The sequence below is a fragment of the Peromyscus californicus genome, unplaced genomic scaffold (genome assembly GCF_007827085.1).
Source record: "Peromyscus californicus insignis strain IS unplaced genomic scaffold, ASM782708v3 Scaffold_22__1_contigs__length_63687245, whole genome shotgun sequence".
NCBI lineage: Eukaryota > Metazoa > Chordata > Mammalia > Rodentia > Cricetidae > Peromyscus > Peromyscus californicus.
In genome coordinates, this window is record NW_026294525.1 from 26,200,088 (window position 1) to 26,220,823 (window position 20,736).

The following is a 20,736-nucleotide window of genomic DNA, read 5'->3' on the forward strand; positions in this document are numbered from 1 at the left end:
GAGTTCCATCCCAGGACTCCAGCCCAGGCTCCCCTGCTTCCCACCTCTCTCCCTACCCTATGGCATGGTTGCCAGCTGGCTGGGGGAGTGGGAAGGCAGCTCCTATAATTCTGCTCCCAAAGAGCTCCTGCTGGGAATTGGGAAAGGTTTTAATTACAGAAAGCAAGTCTTTCATTCTCCCAACCCCCTCCAGCTCCATCCTTTCTTCCCTTCTTAAAGCAGGGTTTTGCTATGTTGTCCAGGTTGGCCTTGAATTAATGACACCTCACCCTCCTGTGTGCTGGGATTTCATCACCACATCTAGTGCCTCAATTAAATTTTTTGACAAAATGACTTCACTGGTTGAGAAGCTGAATTAAATTCTAGACACAACCAGAACGTGGAATAGACAGAATTCATGGCCTAGATTCATAAAGTAATTTAAATGTTGTCTTCCATTGTCCTTTTGAAAATCTGTTTAAAGGCTGGGCATGGTGGCACATGCCTTTAATTCCAGCACTTGGGAGGCAGAGGCAGGTAGATCTCTGAGTTGGAGGCCAGCCTGGTCTACAAAGTGAGTTTCAGGACAGCCAGTGCTACACAGAGAAACCTCTGTCTTAAAACACACACATACACACACACACACACAAACACACACACCTGTTTAAACTGAGCACAGGGGGTTGACACCTATAATCCTGGCACTTAGGAAGCTGAAGCAGAAGGATTGCTGTGAGTTCAAGGCCAGCTTGGATTACAGCATGAAACCTGTCTCAATAAACCAAAACAATGCCGGTGGCAGTGGTGGTGGCAGCAGTGTGCACGCTTTTAATCCCAGCACTTGGGAGGCAGAGGCAGGCAGATCTCTGTGAGTTTGAGGCCAGTCTGGTCTACTTGGATAGCCAAGGCTACACAAAGAAACCCTGTTTCAAAAACAAAAAACTAAAAAATCAAAACCAAAACAAAACAAAAAGCCAAACCAACCACAACAACCAAAGTGCTGGAGAGATGGAGAGATAAGACAGAGGGCAAAGCCTCTTGCTGCTCAAACCTGACAACCCGAGTTCAAGCTCCATACTCCTACAAAGGGCCAGATGGGGCAGCACCCATCTATAGTCCTAGCACTCCTACGGCGAGATGGAGAGAACCATCCAGGAGCTCACAGGCCAATTAGCCTAGGGTATGTAGAGCAGCTGATATAGCAGGAGAGACCCCGTCTCAACGAGATGAAAGATGAGAACCAACTTGCTGTGGATGTCTTTCTGTACTCTATGAATATGTGTTGCTCTGATTGGTTGATAAATAAGATGCTGATTGGCCAATAGCCAGACAGGAAGTATAGGCGGGGCAAGCAGAGAGGAGAATTCTGGGAATTCTGAGTCAGGAGAGGCCAGCCCACCATCCAGGGAGCCCCATGTAATGGCACACAGGTAAAGCCACAGAACATATGGTGACATATAGATGAACAGAAATGGGCTGAGTTTAAGTGTAAGAGCTAGTCAGTGGTAGGCCTGAGCTAATAGCCGAGCAGTTTTAATTAATATAAACTTCTGTGTGTTTACTTGGGTCTGAGTGGCTGCAGACCAGGCGGGATGCAGGAAAACTTCTGGCTACACTAACTCCTAAAGGTAGCCCTCTGACTTCCACACGTGCGCAGTGGCACATCCATGCCTAAGTAATTAATCAATTATTAAGAAAATTAAATACAAAAAGAGGGGATGTAGCTCAGTGATGGAGTGCTTGCCTGGCATTCTGGAGACCCTGAGTTCAAGCCCCAACACTGATAAAAGATATAGGGGCTACGGTTCTAACTCCGTGATAGAAAATTTGCTTAGCGTACTGGAGACCCTGCGTTTGATACTCAGCAAGAAAAAAAAAATGTTGACATTGCTCCAGGATTACAAATTCACAAAAATATCTTTGCTCTCCTACTAAGTTACATGGGAACACAGCTGAACCGCATTTTCAAAATAAGGGATAAGACAGTAAGCTTAATTCAACTAAATAACAATGATTAATTTAGTCTCAATAGAATGTAGTAAGTAAATGTTGTATAAGGAATTTGAATATAAATATAAATATATATGAAGACCAGTTACATCATAATGGTGACAGCCATCCAATTAAGAAAGGTGTGGGAGCCAAAGATTTGGGTCAGTGATAGAACACTGACGAGCTCTGGGTTCAGGTCTGAGCGCCACAGAAACAAAACACAAAAACCAGAGCAAAAATCCCGAACGGAATTTTCCCCAACATTATCTTTTCCCAGAGATAAACAAGTGGCCAACAGACACACGAAAAGATGTCCAGTATCACAAGCTCTCAGGGAAATGCAAATCAAGACACATCTGTAGTAGAATGGCTGTAATAATAATGAGTGATAATAACAAGTGTTATTATCTAGTGAAGAGGTGGAACCCTCAGTCATTGGCGGTGGGAATGCAAAATTGTGCCACCGCCTGGGAACACAGCCCATAATTCCTCATAAGGCTAAAGACAGTGCTCCTATATGACCCAGTAATTCCACTCCTAGGTATGTATACCTGAGAGAAAGGAAAATGTACGTCTATAGCAAAGCCTGGAGGTGAGTGTTTATAACATTGCTCATAATAGTCAGTAAGCAGAAACCTGGATGCCCATTAACTGAGTGAATCAACACAGTCTAAACGATCCATAACAATGGGATATTATTTAGCCATAAAAAGGAACTGAAGGGCTAGAACATGAATACACCTTGAAAACATTATTCCATGACAGAGATGCCAGCTACAAAAGATTGCAGATTGATTGATTCCTTTTATCTGAAATATCTAGCACAGGCCAGTCTGTAAAAAACACAGGAGCAACGGCTGCTCGTGGTTGGTATGGGGACGGGGTGTAAAGAGAACCGTTTGTGAGGAGTGATTAATTGCTCCAAATAGACTGTGGTGTGTTTGTATGACCTTCAATATACTAGAAAGCATTGAATGGTCCACTATAAGCAGGGATGTTAGGTTGTATTGAATTCTAGCGTTGTTTTGGGGCAGTCTCACATATATAGGTCAGCGGCAGCTGGCCCCGAATTCCTGATGGATGCCCTTGCTTGATTACAGGTGTGTGCCTCCAGGAGGCTGCCTTGCGTGGACGTTTAAAGTGTTATTCACGGTCTCGTGAAGTCAGGGAGGAGCCGGTGGGAACATCGCCTTTTCACTTTTATACTGTCTAAACAGTGCTTCCTATCGAGGTTGAAAACAACCTTGTTGCTTTTGCTCGCAACCCTGCAGGTGGTCCTACTTAGGTGACTGAGACCATGAATGTCATATATTGAAAAAAGAATCGTCGGCAACAGAACAAGCTGCTGTCCAACAGGGGGAAAGATGGAAAAAGGTCGGTCTACTAAGTGCCTTTCCACCGTCTTCCTTTTGGGTTTTTGAGGCAGCTGTCCTGGAACTTGCTCTGTAGACCAGGCTGGCTCAGAGATCGGCCTGTCTCTGCCTCATGAGGGCTGAGGTTAAAGCCGGGAGCCCCCCCACCCCGCCCCACCCCCACTTGTCCAGTAAGTTTTAGCCTAAGATGCTCTCTGCCGGCGGCTGCCTGCTGGCTTTGCCCTTTCCGGTCCTGCAGAGGGGCAGACCAGCACCACTTTGGAAATGTAGCAGTGCTGCATACAATGTGGGTCAACTCAGCGACAGAAACCAAAGGATAAGATTCCTTTTCTGAGCAAACACAGGGACGAGGCCAGTGGGATCTTTAGTTTACGGATATTGGACTCAGTCTCCTCAAATTCTTCTTAGCAGAAGGTTCCAGTTAGCTGGGTGTCTCATGACTATGATCTTCCAGGTCCCGGATTCCGGGTTCTAGGTTCAAGTAACCTAATTCAGATGCTTGAGGGATGGATGAAACAGGTCTCTCTGCCCATCTGAAGGGCAGGAAGCCACTAGGGAGACACCTAGAAAAACTCTTGAAGCACTCTGAAGAGGTCTTCGAGTCTCGTGCCTACCCTTACCCCCCAACCCCCCAACCCCCAGACTCAGATTCCTAGTTGGCTGCAGAACTCCTGGCCAATGAATGACTTATTGAGGTCTTCTTCGGGGTCCACCAAAGCGTCCCAGAAATCTTGGCAGCTTTGCAGGGGAAGAGACCAGGGAACCCAGACAGGCTGCCCGGCGTTCCCCGGGAAGCAGGACAGAGACTCAGCCGCCACCGCGGCAGCCAGCACAGGTGAGCAGCCGGATCCGGGCTGGCCCCGCTGTCCCGGCGCCTCCGCCTCCGCGGCGCCCTGCAGCGCCCCACTCGGGCCTGGGGTGCGGGCGGGGACTGGGCCCTGGCACCCCCGGGCTCGGCTGGGGGCGTGGGCGGTTCGGGGACTGCTCGGCCGCCCCAGCAGGGTGCGCTGGGGCGCCGGGTGGCCGGCGGCCTGGGCGCGGGGCGCGGCGGGCGCGGGAGCCGCAGGTGGTTCCCGGCTGGCCTTTCTCCTCCCCCTTCCCTTTCTCCCGCCGCCCTCCCTCGCGCCCGTGTCGGCGGCACTTCCCCCCGCTTCCTCCTCCCTCTCCAATCCGGAGGGAGGGAAGGAGCCGCGGCGCTTTCCTGCCTTGCAAACTTCAGCGGGACCCACCGCGGCCGCCCGGGGATCGGCTCCGGGAACTTCCTCGGCCGCGCTGCCCCGGGACGGAGCCCTGGGGGAGGCCGGTCGCCGCGCGCCACCCGGCTGGGGTCTCCGAGCTGTCCCCGCGCCTCCCCGTCTCCCGGCCTCGTCCCCGCGGCAGCTGCCCCGGGACTCTCCTTTGTGTTGGATGCCGACCCGCGCCCATCGCCCTCGGGGCCCGGCGTGAACGCCGTGATCGCCGGTCCCCCGGCGCCCCGCGTGCCCAGCCATGCCCTTCCACCAACGGAGCGTGGAGCCCGCGCGGCTGCGCCGGCCCGAGGAGGCGGCGGCGGCGGCTCGGGCTGCGGGCGCGCCGCTCTTCCGCTCGCTGGAGCAGGTCAGCTCGCACACCCTGGTCTGCCTGCTCGCCCAGCTGGCCGACCTGTCGCGCTGCGCCGGGGACATCTTTGGGGAGCTCGAGGGCCAGGCGGCCGCGCTGGGTCACCGCACCGCCGAGCTGCACCGCCGCCTCGACGCCCTGCACGCCGCCGCCGCGCGCCTGGACCACCGGCGAGTGAAAATCCGTGAGTGGCTGGTGGCCCCGGGGAGGGCACCGCGGCCCCGAGGCGCTCGGCCAGCTGCTGCCTCCCGCCCCCTGGCGGCCCAGGCTCAGTTCTCTGGCTGCTTCGGGGAGCCCATGGGTGTCAGGGGGCTTGGGTAGGGAGGCCGTGCAGGTGGCGGGAGCGTGTGGCTAGCCCCGATTCTGGCTTCCTGGAGGTTGCCTCGGTGGAGTGGGCGCCGAGTGTGGCTTTGGGGATGGCTCATCCCACTGCTCTGTCAGTGGGAAATTGACAGCAGCCAGTTATGGCAAAACGTGATGGTGTCCTGTCGGAGAAGTCAAGGGATGTAGGGTGGTTATAGCGCTTCACACTTTAGGAGGGTCTGTTTGTGGACAATCTCTGGGGACCGCATCGAGGGTTGGGGTGGCCTGTCACCCCTGCCTGCTGCATATTGTATATGTGACCTTACCTACCAAAGAAAAGCGTGTTGAGTTGAGGGTTTTTCCTTTTGGCCTTGAATTTTGTTTCCTCCCAGACTGACCATTGGCTCTTTGTTATTCTGAAGACCTTGACCTTGAGTCGGGATTCTGTCTTTGTCTGGCCCTCTTCAACCCCCCAAATTAAGCCTATGTCCTGACATAGTCATCTCCAAGTGCCCATTTCATTTCAGCGGCTTTAACTGGCGCTGATGAATGAAGGGACTGGAATTTCCTGCTGGCCCAAACAGAGAAACTTTCAGTGTGATGTCTGGGTGGTTTCTCCCTTTTCAGTAAGTGGACTCGGTCACAGTACTTAGTGCAAAGAGTAAATTGGGGATGGTTGATGGATTGCAGGGTGGGAGGGCAGATACTGGTGTAACAGCCCACGCCTAGATTTCAGCAGCTCTGCGTGAAAAATGGCCTCACTTAGAATCACTTCATACGTAATCCGGAGTAGCGTGTTTTCCAGCTTGCTAGAAAACCTGAGTCAGGTTTAAGTACCTTACAGCCTAGGAGTTTGTATTTTCGCTAATTTAAACTTACCACAGGCCACTGAGATGCGCCTTTCTAGGTTGTGCGTTTATCATATGATGGTTTTACATTTTTTGGTCAACTCTGTTTAGATTGTGCTGGAAACACAGCCCTGATAAGCCGCGGACAGACAGCTTTTAACTCAGGAAAGTAGGAAGAGGACAAGAGGGTTGGGGAGCCAAAGTGATCTAATAATTTGTTGGGGGGATATAATCAGATCTAATTAGTTCATGTGAACGAGGACCTCGTGCCTAAGAAAATGGTGTCCTAGGGGACTTTTCACTGTCAACCTAGTAATCCTGTTTGTTTCTGGGTGCTTTTCGAGTGCACTTTTCTAGTAGGGTGTGTGTGTACCTGGGTGAATGAGAATTTCATCCCTGACATGCCCTGTAGTGAGGCAGATCTGGGTGCTGGGTGAGCAAAATGAAGGGGTCACACTCTAGTGCATGGCATGGAGTGTTGCCCCATTCTGCAATTGCAAAACTAGGTGAATGACAGTTTTTAAGCTAAAATGTGGAAAAAAAAACATTCCTCGATGTGAAAACTCTTTCTTTGCTAGATTTGTTTTTGCATTTAAATATATTTCCTCCTTCCTTTCCTCCTCTTCCTCTCTCCACACCTCCTTCTTTTAGATAGAGTCTCATGTAGTCCAGCCTGGCCTCCGACTTGCTGTATAGCTAAGATAGACAGGCCTTGGACGCCAGACCATCCGACATCCCACTTCCGGGTGCTGTTACATGCAAAGATGCCACCTCCAGCTCCTTTTCCTTTCTTTGAACATGTGTGTATTCCAATAAGCTATTCTGCCCAGCAGTTGCCTGGATTCTCTCTAGAGTTGTTCTTGAAGTGACTGAAATGATTCTCTTCAAAGTTTTCATGAGCATGTTATCTTAAATGGCTTTAATTTCACACCGGTAATCCTGGTTGATCATGTTCATGTGGTCGAGAAAGAAGGTTTTAACAAAAATAACGACTCTTGAGACCATAGATGTGCATGCATACAAAAAAAGGAGTTATTAAAGACGTGGTTAGATTTGGCCCCTTCTTTACCTACAGCTTTTTTTATGCTAATAGCGATGAATCACCTATACATGCATCCTATTTAGCATCTGCAGGTTTCTTTGGAAAAAAAAAAAAAAGCCTTGTCTAGCACAGTGGCTCATTCCTGCAATTCCAGCCTCTGGGAGGGTGGCTGGCCTTGAACTTAGAGTGGTAGGATTAAAAGTGTGCACCACTATGCCTGTCCTTGAATTCTTGAGTGCTAGGATTAAAGGTGTACACCACTGTGCCTGACATCTTGGTCCTTTTATTTATTTATTTATTTATTTATTATTTATTTATTTTTCCGGAGCTGAGGACCGAACCCAGGGCCTTGCGCTTGCTAGGCAAGCGCTCTACCACTGAGCTAAATCCCCAACCCATCTTGGTCTTTTTAAAGCAGGTCTTCCAAGTCATATGGACCTTTGTACTCGGAATTGACGGTAGATGCCCCTGATCTCATAAACTCATAACCAGAGAAGAAATCCAGGCCAGAAGACTTGAAGCCATTTGTCCTGGCTGAGGGCTAGAGCCCCTACCTTTGATTGGCTTGCCTGCCGTCCAGTGTGTGTGTGGTTTCCCTTTAGGAGTGTTTGGAAATAGGGACCAAAGTGTAGATACGTTTCACGAACTGTCTTTGGGCTGCCTGTGAACCTTAGTTTCGTCCCTCTGAGAAGACAAACCTGTTCATGAGTCTCCCACGGAGAAAGTAACAGACTCCAGTAGCGTAAACGCTAGAGGGCCAAGGGCCAGTCCATTCATGGCTGCTGGTGTCTGCCCTCCTGTGAGACGGCAGTGGGAGAATCTGAACAGCATGGACTATGTTTGCAACACTGGATCAGCACGTTAGGCCCATGGGCGAGTCCTGCTGGCTCCCCGGATTAGGAGGAGTACTTCTTCAGTCTTCCTGTGCTCCAGATGTCATACGTAGAAAGTCCTACACAACTTACCTTAGGAAAACCACACGTTACTGTTCTTCCCATGCCCGGGGAGGATTCCTCCGATGATCTTGGGGAAAGTGGCCCCACGGATCCAGTATGTATGGACCTTGTGATGCTTATTCTCGGTTGTCAACTTGACTTCATCTGGAATGAACTAAAACCCAAGGGGCTGGGTACAACTTGTGAGAGTTTTTTTTTTTTTTTTAATTTAATCAATTCATTTGATGTGGGAAGACCGACCCACTTTTAATCCAGATCTTTGGAGGTGAGAAGATCCATCTTTAATGTGGGCCACACCTTCTGGTGGCAGCCTGTATAAAGGACATGGAAGCAGTAAGCTCTTTTTCTTTGCCTGTTTGCCCTCTCTCTCCCTGGCAACGCCCGTTCTTTCACTGGCACTAGAGCCTACTTTTTTGGGATTCTGGTATATACTGAACACTAGCTGAGACATCCAGCCTCGTGAACTGAACAACTACTGGATTCCTGGACTCTCTATGGGTAAACAACCATTGTTAGACTAGCTGGAACACAGCCTGTAAGTCACTCTAATAAATCCTGTGTGTGTGTGTGTGTGTGTGTGTGTGTGTGTATTTACTCTATCAGTTCTGTTTCTCTAAAGAACCCTGACTAATACAGACCTTGACACTGCATTTACAAGGGACCGAAGGTGAGTCTTTTACATCTGCGCCCTTCAGCCATTCAGCAAGCTGCTTGGAGTCAAGGATGGCCGCACGTTTGTTTTTATAGATCTTAGTACAGTGACTAGAATATGATCTTATCACATGTATATTTAAATTTTAAAAAATAACATTTAGTGTGTGTGTGTGTGTGTGTGTGTGTGTGTGTGTATGTGTGTGTGTGCAAGTCAGAGGGCAACTTACTGGAGTGTTTCTCCTTCCACCCTGTGGGACTCGGGGATCAAACTCAGGTTGCCAGGATTGGCAGCACGTCTCCTTTATCCACAGCACCATCTCACTGGTTCTGTTTCTGTGAAAGTAAAACTTAATTAGTGCTGCTGCTAAGTACAGCTTTACTGAGGATAGTAACAGCAGGCAGAAATAGGAATGGTTATGTCTGGGCTCTGTTAGCAATCAAGAGACTTTATTGTGCAGAAGTCAACAGATACTCAAAGTAACGGGCATGTTTTATTGACGTCTGTGGAAGTGTGCTTCCCCCACCCCCACCCCCCGCCCCCTGCCACCTCCCATACTTGGGGTTTGGGCTAGGGCACGTTAAGAAGTCTTCTGCCACTGAGCTATATCCCCAGGCCCCTTTTTAATTTTTAAATTCTGAGACAGCATTTCTCTAGGTTGTCCATGGCCTTGACTCGCTTTGGAGCCCCGGGCAGCCATTGAACTGGCTATTCTCCTGCCTCGGACTTTCAAGTAGCTGGAATTATAGGCCTGTGGCTTTGCCTCAAAAATAGTTTTACTGGGACACAATTCCCACTGGATCCCCCCATGTCCAGTGTGTAGGCCGGTGGTTTTTAGTGTATGCAGATTGTGCGGCATGACCACGGCTGTTTCTTCACATTTCTGTGGTCCTGAAAGTCGTCCATCCCTGGGAGTCAACTCTCCCTTCCCGCTTGACCTTCCTACCTCCAGGCTGCCACAGATACATGCTCTGCCTCTGTAGATTTGGGTGCTCCGGACATTCCAGATGCGTGTACTCCTGTCGTCTGTGGTCTTTGTCCGGCTTCCTGTAAGAAGCACAGTGTTCCCCAGGTTCACCATTTGCTGCTTTCCATAACTAACAGTCACACTCCCGAGAAGTATGTCTATGTATTAAAAAAAAAAACCCGGGCTGGAGAGATGGCTCAGAGGTTAAGAGCACTGACTGCTCTTCCAGAGGTCCTGAGTTCAATTCCCAGCAACCACATGGTGGCTCACAACCATCTGTAATGAGATCTGGTGCCCTCTTCTGGCCTGCAGTCATACATGCTGTATACCTAATAAATAAAATAAATCTTTAAAAAAACAACAACAACAACAACAACAACAAAAAACCCTATCATTCAGATTTATTTGAGCCCAAAACCATGTGAAATGGAAAGGCAAGGCCATATTTTAAAGCCCATTTTATAGGTGAAGAGATGCAAGTTCTGGGGCCAGTAAAAGGCGTCAATGAATAGGGCGGACTGAGTCTGGTGATTTCTGCTCTCGGCTCTCTTCAGTTTGTCTTAAAAGTCCTTACTGGGACTGGGATTGTAGCTCAGTGGTAGCTTGATTGCCCAGCGCGCAGGAAGCCCTGGGTTTCGTCCCCAACACTGAATGTAGTGGCACATGCCTGAAAATCTAGTCCTTGGGAGATAGAAGAAGGAAGAGCAGAAAGTAAAGCTCATTCTAGGCTACATAGGGATTGAGGCCTAGCCTGGGCTACGTAGCCCAGGCTAGCCCTGAACTCCTTATCCTCCAGCCTCTACACTCCCACCCCTGCCAGGTGTGTGCTACTAGACTAGGTGGGCAATTTCTCTCTCTATATATATAGCCCTGGCTGTCCTGGGACTCACTATGTAGGCCAGGCTGGCCTTGAACTCACAGAGATCTGCTAGCCTCTGCCTCCCAAATGTTGGGATTAAAGGCGTGTACTGCCGCCGCCACCGCCACAAAGAACTTCCTGGGTGACTATGAAGTCCAGTTTAAAGAGAATAGGAAAAGGCAATTTGTTAGCATTTTAAAGTAATAGTTCTAGAATGACAGCTCTTCCCGCCACCTTTAGATTCCAGAAACATTGAGAGCGGTTTGCTGTGTTACCTAATCGCAGGGACACCCTTTATATTATAGTGTGTGCCTCGCCTGCGCACTCATACACCGTGGACCTGGTATGCTCTGTATAATTTTTTAGAATTGAGATGAATGGTGTGCTGAAGATAGATGACTAGGTGGGGGTGTTGCTCAGTGGTGGATCATGCGCTTGGCATGCACAAGGCTCTTTTTGTCTCTAGCAATTGGCTTCCCTCGGAGAAGGGTAGCTTGTGGGCAGAAAGATTGTATAGGCATCATCCTTGCGTAAGCAGGTCGAAGAATTTGGTAGACAGTGTGGGCTAATACTTGAGAGCGGTGTTCTGGGTGGTAGTGTCGCCATCCTGCTTTATTGACCGTCATCCTCTGACCTAACCAGCACCTGGATGACGTCAGAATGAATATCTTTCCATCTTCCTAAGAATGAATCTCTGCCGTGTGTGTGTGTGTGTGTGTGTGTGTGTGTGTGTGTGTGTGTGTGTGTGTCTGTGTGTGTGTGTGGCTGTGTTCTAAAGATAGTGGAGAGCCGGGCGGTGGTGGCGCACGCCTTTAATCCCAGCACTCGGGAGGCAGAGCCAGGCGGATCTCTGTGAGTTTGAGGCCAGCCTGGGCTACCGAGTGAGTTCCAGGAAAGGCTCCAAAGCTACACAGAGAAACCCTGTCTCGAAAAACCAGAAAGAAAAAAAAAGACAGTGGAGATGTAGATTTCAGTGGCCTTCTAAAACAGGTGCAGGCTCACTCTTAAATGTATGTCCAGTAAACTTGGCTCAAGACTTGCTTTCCTTGGAGCAACCACATACTAGAGAGGGGTTGGTGAAAGTACGGTTTCCACCCACCTTTATCTCAGGAGAGTTTTTAAATTCATTAACAGAAACCTCTGGAGCGGAGTGCGCAGATTGTGGCATTAGGTTAAGCAACCTGTGTGAGGTCAAGCAATTTTTTTCTACGGGCCTGACCTTAAGAATTGCCTGCCTATGCCTGGTGTGGCGGTACACGCCTTTAATCCCAACATTTGGGAGGCAGAGGCTAGCAGATCTCTGTGAGTTCAAGGCCAGCCTGGTCTACATAGTGAGTCCCAGGACAGCCAGGGCTATATAGAGAGACCCTGTCTCAAAAGTAAATAAATAAGAAGAATTGCCTGCCTAGTCTCATAGCACATACCAGGTGGGGGTGGGAGTATAGAGGCTGGAGAATAAGGAGTTTAGGGCTAGCCTGGGCTACATAAGACCCTGTCTCAGAAGATGTGGAGGAGGAGGGAGAGGAGGAGGAAGAAATCTCTTTTAGATTCTTATCCTGAAAGGACTACATATTCATAATTGAAAGGACTTTTTTCTGTCAATATTTTGTTCATTTGTTCTTATTTGAAGTGTGAGGAAGAAACCCAGGGCCTTCTGAGTTCCATTCCCAGTCTCAGGTTATGTTTTACTCACTAGTGGGCGTGTGGATGTTCACAGGCCCAGGAGTTAGTCATTTTCCAAACATCAGGTAGGTACTTGTTTCAAGTTCGTGCGCACTCTGGCACAGCACACACATGCTTTCTTCCCCAGATTTAAACGGTTTTGAATTAGCGGGGTGTATCCTTTGATGCAAGACCACAGTCTACTCACTGATTCTCAGGACACAGTGCCTGGGAAGGATACAGAGCCTCCTACGTTGATGTCATGGAACAATGTAGAGAAAAGTCTCACATTAATTAATTTCATCTGTATGTATTGCTTTAGGATGGGAAGCAGTAAATGAAGACATTTTAAACATTAATTTAAAAAGTGTTTTTTGTTTTTTTTTGAAACAGGGTTTTTCTGTGTAGCCTTGGATATCCTGGAACTCGCTCTGTAGACCCGGATGGCCTTGAACTCAGAGATCCACCTGCCTCTGCCTCCCGAGTGCTGGGATTAAAGGCGTGTGCCAGCATTGCCTGGCTTTATTTTAATTTTATAGTGTGTGTGTGTGTGTGTGTGTGTGTGTGTGTGTGTACTCAAGAGTGCAGCACCCATGGAGACCAGAGGCTCAAGCTGAAGTTATGGAGAGTTGTGAGCCACCTGATGTGAAAGCCAGGAACTGAGCCATCTCTAGAATCCCTTGAAAAAAATGTAACAAAAAAGGAAATCTTCGAGTTCCTTAATATTTTGGAGGAAGATTTTATAGCAGAAAAGTAAGGCACTGTGTTCCTTTTGTTTTATTTAAATGTCTTTTTTAAGAAAAATGATTATTTTAATTTAATTCACTCGTGTATTGATTGTGTGTGTCTGTGTGAGTGTATGCCATGTCCATGTGGGTACCCACAGAGTTCAGAAGTCTTGGATGCCCTGGAAGTGGAATTATACATGGTTGTGAGCCACCTGACGTGGGTAAAGGAACCATCATTTCTGCAGATTTTAAAGACCTTTAAAAAAGAAAACCATCAAATTTTAGGTAAAATATAAGATGTCTTGCATCTAACTCAGAGACCCAGGGACTTAGTTATTTTACTTTGTTTCTGCTCAATTGGTTTGCACCCTGGCACAAATGAGTTCTGCAGAAATTGAAAATCAGAATCAACAGAAGTGTGCTGATGGCCATGTCACTTCTGTGTATGGCGTTCTCTCTCTCTCTCTCTCTCTCTCTTCCTCTTCTTCCCTCTCCCCTCTTTCCTCACCCCATTTCTTTCTTGACAGGGTCTCAAGTAGTTTAGGCTGGTCTAGAATTCTTGATCCCCCTGCCTCTGCTTCCATGGGCTGGGATCTCCGGCATGCACCACCACGCCTGTCTCCCGGTGGGTCACATTTCTCACAGTGTTCACCGTGGCAGTGTTTTGGAAAAATGGACGTGGAGCTGGAGCTTGTCTTTCAGAGAACTCCCAAGTAGAGGGCATGGAGGTCCCAGGCTCTATTCCCTTTCCTCGTGGAATAGTGACATGTTCCCACAATAGGAGGAAATAGAGGCTAAAGGGCCTGTGAAAGAAAGACAGCCACATGAAGGCCCCATGAGAAGGGCTGGCAGCCTAGGCCCTGAGGCTGAACCCATGTGAGACACAGGAAATCCAGCCCTTCAGGCAGGGTGCATCTTGGGTCAGCCTGCTCTAACATTGTGTGGTACATTCTCAGTACTACCTGAGCCCGAGTGCAAATGATGACATTCCTTTCTTCAGAGAAGGGAAACTCAGAGAAATGTGTCTAAATCATCAGAATGCTTGCTTAGCATGCTGCGGGCCCAGAGTGCCATCCCCAGCACTTCATAGGTGGTGGGAGGCTATAATTCTAGCAGTTGAGAGGTAGAGGTAGGAAGATGAGGAATTCAAGGCTATCATTGGCTACATAAAGGGTTAAACGCCAGCCTGAACTACAAAAAAACCCTCTCTAAAAAAAAGTCCATCACATATTTTGAAGTAAAAAAATGAAAAATCTGAATAGGTGTGGTGGCCTAGTCTGAGCAACATAGAAAGACCCTGTCTTAAAAAAAAAGGCTTTGGGCTCTTCCCTTAAAAGAGTGTTTATATGTATGTATGTGTGTATGTAGGGGTGTGTGTGCGCGCGCGCACATATGCACGCAAACTTACAGGAGCCTGTTCTCTCCCTCTGCCATGAGTTCTAGTTCCAGAACTCCTCAGGTCCTGATGCCTGGGTGGCAGGTACTTTCTCCTGCTAAGCCAGCTCCCTGTCTCCCCGCCACATCCCCACACACCCCGCCCAAACCCAGTAAATCACTAGCGGATGGGCAGGTGTGAGACCAGTATGCATGGTTTCGTGAGAACCCCCGGCACACAGTTGACGCTCCACATTTGCTGAGGTAGCACCTGTGTGCTGCCCATTCGTGTCCCTGAGTCACCACCCATGGTTGGTCCAGGAAGATGAGAGCTGACCAGATCCAGAGAACTGGTGGGAGAGAAAAATGTGAAAACGTTCCCGATTGGAAATCAAAACATCCTGCACAGATTCTGGAAGCATCTGTACCCCATGACAGGAATGGGGGGTAGGGCTTTCTTTCTGTCTTACACAAGCTTGAGCTTGGGGGCTGGGACTGCCAGCCCTTCTCCTGGGACCCTCATGTGGATGTCCCTTTTCTTTCTCAGGCCCTTTCTCCTCCATTTCCTCCCATTGTGGGAACTGGGAAGCCGGCTCAGTTCCCACCGAACTTCCTAGCCGTGGAAGACCCCCCCTCCCCTCGCAAAGCCTCACTGCCTGGGTGGTGGCTGGTCCAGGGTTTCTCTTGAGCCTTTCTGCCCAAACCCCGTTCCCTGGTTCCACTCAGCACTGACTGCTCAGCCATCTGCTCTTCTGGGGCCTTTTGGAATCACTAGGACCATTTCATTCATCTCCTTGTTTCCCACACGGTCTGAGTCATGAGCAATCACCCCGGCTCTGTTAAAAACAGATTCTCAGGCCCCGCCCCTGGAGATTCTGAATCAGAGGCTGGGTTGAGGCCAGGAGCAGCTTGGGCCAACAAGGCCTCCAGGTGATTGTGATAAACCAAGTTTTGGAAATACCAGGTTGTTGTGTGTTAGGAATCTGTCCAGGTGATGGAGCGGTTACCCATTCATGGAGTCCATTGTCGGGCTAGTGCCTTCTGGATCCCAAAGTGAATCAGACAGTGGCCCTTTTGTTACTGTTTTCTGTTTTTGAGTTGGGATCTGGCTAAGTAGTCCAGCCTTCCCAGAAACTCAAGATCCCCCTCCCTGCAAGTGTAAGTCTCACACTATTTCTAGATGATCTGTTCTGAATTAGAAATGGCCATTGTAGGGAACCCTTGCCTTAAACGACCTGTTGTAGGTTGTGGGATGGTGGCACTCCCTTGAATTCAAAGTTATGACTTGAAACATTTACAGGATATCTTCTTCTAAAAATTAATGTTTTAAAAACAAGCAGAAGCCAGATGTGTTGGCATATAACCTGTAATCCTGGAATCTGGGAGGTAGAGCCAGAGGGCCAGGGGTTCAAGGACATCCTGCACTATTGGAGGAGACCTTTTCTAAAACAAGACAAACCCACCGGAAGACAAATAGAACTTCTCTGGTATGAGACCCTCCCCCACCCACCCACTCCCCACCCCCACCCCTGGAGTGGTAGTGATTTAGTTAACACTTCTTTTGTCTTACTTACTCTAGATTTCTTTCACAGACATAGAAAGCAGAGTTTTACTTTGAAAGGACAAACAAACTGTTTTATATCATTCCCACAGGGAAATCTTTTTATTAGACTTCCCCATTTTGATTAAAAAGTCGGGGTGTTACCAGCAGCCCACAAAGGCTGGTGCGGTGATGAACTTCGAACTTCTCTCTGGCCATGTCAGGCATCTGGTAGAAATGCTCTGAGGGTGCAGACTGCGAGTTGGAGGAACTGAATTAAGTAGGCTCCGGTATGCGTAATCGGATTATGCCTGATCACAGTTGAGGTGTTGCCGGGGATGCTCCCAGCTGACGATCTGGCTGCGGGACTATATACAGATGAGAAGGCAGCCAGCCCGTATTTCTCAGGGTATCCGTTGCACTAATTAATCGGCTGGCGGACTCTGGGGCACCTGGCTGCATTCATTACCTCTACTTGACAGGAGCGCTGAGGTTTGTGGAGCTCAGGGTGCAGCTCGGATAGACAGAGCATGAATTTTCATTGAGTCTATTGTCATTGAGTCTACAGTGTCCAACAAATATGCTTCAAAGGGCATCTGGAGAAGAGTCTCATTCCTGCTGACCGCCTTCTGCCGGGCCCCTCCAGCCCTTTGCCAGTCTTCACTTTTGTTACTCTGTGTCTTTCCAAGATTCTTTCACACTTAGTATGTTTCCCATCGACTTTCCATGCACAGAATTTCAGGATTTTGCCCTATCATATTCACGGTTCTTCTAGATGACTATTAGTTGATTTCTAAAAATTAATTACTTGTAAATCATATTTGCGAATCCCGGGTTGATTTTATTGTTGTTAGAGTAGGCAATTGAATTGGGAAAAAAAAAATAAGGTAAAATTCTGATGGATTGCTAAATTCCCTATTAAAATTTTAAAAATTGTTAGTGCTTGGGTTTTTAGGTCTGTCTAAACACGAGAGCTTCTGAAGAGATGATTGAGCATTTCCTGCATTTAGAAAGGAACTGGGGGTGGGGCTGAGGGGATAGAGTGCTCGCCAGCATGCCTTTTGTCTGAAGATCCCGATGTTGAGTGTGAGTTTCTCCTTTGGGATGGAGTAACAGTGATCTAGGAGTCCATTTGGATTTGGTGTGGTGGAGGGTTTTACTATGAGAGAGTGACCTAGAGTTTGAAACATAAATGCGGAGGCTCATGAGGTCTGCCTGTTGACTGCAGTGTATCGGGTGGTACCATAAGAGTGAAGCATGACAGACATCGGAAGGAAGCAACTATGATCGTTGGAGTTACTTTTCTTTCGTTGTCAACCCGAGATCAAACCTAAGCTCAAAAGTTTGTGCTGATTTTGTACAGAAGTGGCTGGTGAAAACATTATCAGTGGTGGCATACTTTAATCCCAGCACTCGGGAGGCAGAGGCAGGCAGATCTCTGATTTCGAGGCCAGCCTGGTCTACAGAGTGAGTTCCAGGACAGCCAGGGCTACACAGAAATACCCTGTCTTGAAAAATGAAAACTACAAACTAACAAACAAACGAACAAAAACATAAGTGTTGATCAGAAGCAACTTGGGCTTACACAGCCTACTTCTTGTAAATAAAGAGAAAATTGAGGTCAGCTATGAATGGGCATGTCCGTGAGTCCAGCCTTCAGGAGTCTGATGCAGGAGGATCATGAGTTGGAGGCCATCTTGGCCTCCATGGTGAGATCCTGTCTCAAAAAATTAGACAAAGTTAATTTAGAAGTTTTTGGTCTTAGGAGGCACATTCTGATTAGAATATTAATGTATATTTATCCTAAATTTCAAACCAGTTCAAACAGAAGAAACCAAGAATACAAAAAAATGACTTTGGAGAATATTGCTGTTTGTACATACATATATATATATTTATATATATTTATATTTATTGAAATACAGCAATTGGTAGTATGTATGTATATTTATCTCTACCAATCATCTATCTATCTATCAATCATCTATCTATCTATCTATCTATCTATCTATCTATCTATCTATCTGTCTGTCTATGGAATCTAAAGCCTTGCACATGATGGACTCCATGTCACCGAACATCACCACTGGCCCAATTGGTCACATTTTAAACCCCATTCTCTGTACATAGTTTTCAGTTCTGACTGTTCAACCCCTATCCTATATTGTAAGAATCTCCTCATGTCACAAACACCCAGAGGCTGTCTTAAACAGGAGAGGCTCTGGGGTGTGTTTCTGACAATCTTAGTTTGCATTGAACAGTCGATGTTCTGGGGAGCCCATGTGTTCATCCTGGAATTCCGAGTGGGGGAGAAGCTGGGTCCATCCCTCTGATTTCTGGGGTTTCTTTTCCAGGTGGTTAGGTCTTTGTGATCTGCTAAATTCCACTCGTGGTACAGTGTCTCGGAGGACGGGTACTATCAGTAGACACTTTGCCAAGTCTTGGAATTTATTACTGTCTTCTGGAAAAGCCAACCATTTTTTTGTGTCTAGGATCACCTTCTCAGGAAGACAGTGCTGTGTCTTTACGGCAGATCGCCCGGTGGAGACGGTCGTCAGCTGGTTGCTCTTGGGTCCAGTGGAGGAGTATGCCTGTAGGACTAACAGGTTATAACGGCGCTCCTCCGTTCTGGTTGTCTTTCTCCTTTTCCCTCCCAAAGGAAATAACCTGAGCTGGGGCTGTCCCTGAGTGGGAGGGTGCTTGCCAAACGCACATTAGGCGCGCTGGGCCAATGACAAAGCAAACAACAACAACAAAAGGACGGAAAGGAAAAAGCAAATAAACATCCCCCTTTTCCCTTCACCAGAGTGGCAATTAGACATCTGTCTTGTGTTTGCTCACCTTGGTGGGCGCCTCCTTTGTCAATGCGTGTGTGTGTGTGTGTGTGTGTGTGTGTGTGTGTGTGTGTGTGTGTGTGTGCTTATTTTGATTTCGTTCAAGAAGATTTCTAAAATAGAGGGCTGTCAACTATCTCTTGTCTCCAGCTTCGGGTCTTGTTTTCTGGATAACCTTAATCTCTTAAATGCAGAAGAGCTTAACTGAAAAATACTGGCTGCAGAGGGATGGGGGCAGTGTGGGCTAATTACCATGGTAAAGGTAGCAGAGGATGAAGCTGTGTGAATGGGTTGGGAGACATGTCTGTCTGTCCTATTAGTGCTTCTTATATAATCTCTTTTTTTTTTTTTTTTAAATTCATTTATTTACTATGTATACAGCATATGTGACTGCAGGCCAGAAGAGGGCACCAGATCTCATTACAGATGGTTGTGAGCCACCATGTGGTTGCTGGGAATTGAACTCAGGACCTCTGGAAGAGCAGTCAGTGCTCTCAACCTCTGAGCCATCTCTCTAGCCCGCTTCTTATAAAATCTCAACCTGTGATTTACAAACTACAAAGCCCAGTTATAATAACGTTAATGTCTCTTAATGTTTGTAAGGTAGCATCTAGAGCCAATATTGATTGCATATCTATTATGTGCCCATTTCGTTTGGCTTTCGTAGCATTTCATAAGAAGGCATGATGACATCCTGCCTTTTATTTAGTGATGACGAAATGGTGGCATAGAAATGTAAATTCGGGCTGGGCAGTGGTGGCGCACACCTTTAATCCCAGCACTCGGGAGGCAGAGGCAGGCGGATCTCTGTGAGTTCGAGGCCAGCCTGGTCTACAGAGCAAAATCCAGGAAAGGCGCAAAGCTACACAGAGAAACCCTGTCTCGAAAAACCAAAAAAAGAAAAAGAAATGTAAATTCGTCCTCAGTTGATTTGGCTTGTCTGGAGAGCTGAGTTTTTACCTCTGTAATAAGTTTAGACATTTTATTGGATGCATGGGTCCATTGGTACCTATGGGAGACTGACTCCAGGTTCCCAAGATGCTCCAGTTTCATACACAGAATGGAACATTTCCCTCCAAAATCACTTTCAGTGGTTGAACTTTTGACCCACCTGCCCCTGCCTCTCAAGGGCTAGGATCACAGGCTTGCCATGCCTCGTATTTTTGGTAACTTTAAGCAGGGTCTTACTCTGTAGTCCGGGTAGCCTTGAATTTAGTGTGTAGCTCTGGCTGGCTTTGAACTTCTGGCAATCCTCCTGCCTCAACCTCCCAAGTGCTAGGACTATAGGCATATGCCACTGTGCCCAACTTCTGCGCTTGCCAAACTTTTTTTTTCCAAACTTCTCAGTTTACTGTGATATTGAAAAGCATCTGAGTTTAGCTAGGGCTTAGTAAGTATTTTCTATTTTGCTTTGAATCTTTCAGATTATTGTGCCACCTACTCAATAGCATATGGCCCTGGGGACAGATCAGTAGCCCGGGTGACCATGCTGTTGTGAATCTACAGAGCGCCAACCAAGTTTGCCTGGTTCTTTGCACTGCTCTGGAAGACAGTCTAGCCTCCAAACACGGAGTCTTTGTTAGCGCTTCCCGCCCTGGCCTCTTTTCCTCTGCCAGGCATTCATGGTCAGGGTCAGAAGACAGGAGTCACAGGAACAAATTCAATTTCAGGCTTGTTTTTGGTTAAGTGATATGCTGAGGTTAAAATTTCTCCTCCCGTCTCTCTCTGGACTCACGACGTTCAAACACTGTGATTCTGCTTTTACTTGGTAGTGAGTGGAGCACCAGAAACATGGATCAAACTAGACTCCTCCTTCTGCCCCTCCTTTCCCTCCCCGTCTCTCCTCTCCTCTCCCCCCCCCCCCCCCCCCCTCTCTCTTCTTGGGATAGTGCTACCTGTAACCCAGGCTGACCCCAAACTTGCTATATAGCCAGAATGACTTTGAACTTCTGATCCTCTTAACTGACCTGAAATGCTGGATTACAGGTGTATCCCACCATACCCAGTTTATACAGTGCCAGGGGTCAA

The 20,736-nt window shown here is 47.8% G+C and overlaps 1 protein-coding gene across 4 annotated transcripts in view; it reads left to right on the forward strand.

Annotated features, from left to right (window-relative positions):
• The first annotated feature begins 3,520 nt into the window (after window positions 1-3,520).
• Nhsl1 (NHS like 1) overlaps window positions 3,521-20,736 on the forward strand; it is a 230,131-nt gene continuing 212,915 nt past the window's right edge. For 3 of the 4 annotated variants that reach the window (XM_052751113.1, XM_052751115.1, XM_052751116.1), the window contains exon 1: window positions 4,709-5,127. In XM_052751113.1, coding sequence (XP_052607073.1) covers window positions 4,833-5,127 — 295 coding nt within the window. In that variant the 5' untranslated portion in view covers window positions 4,709-4,832. Of the gene's footprint in view, window positions 4,180-4,708; window positions 5,128-20,736 lie in introns of those variants that run through there. The other variant, XM_052751117.1, reaches the window with a different exon arrangement.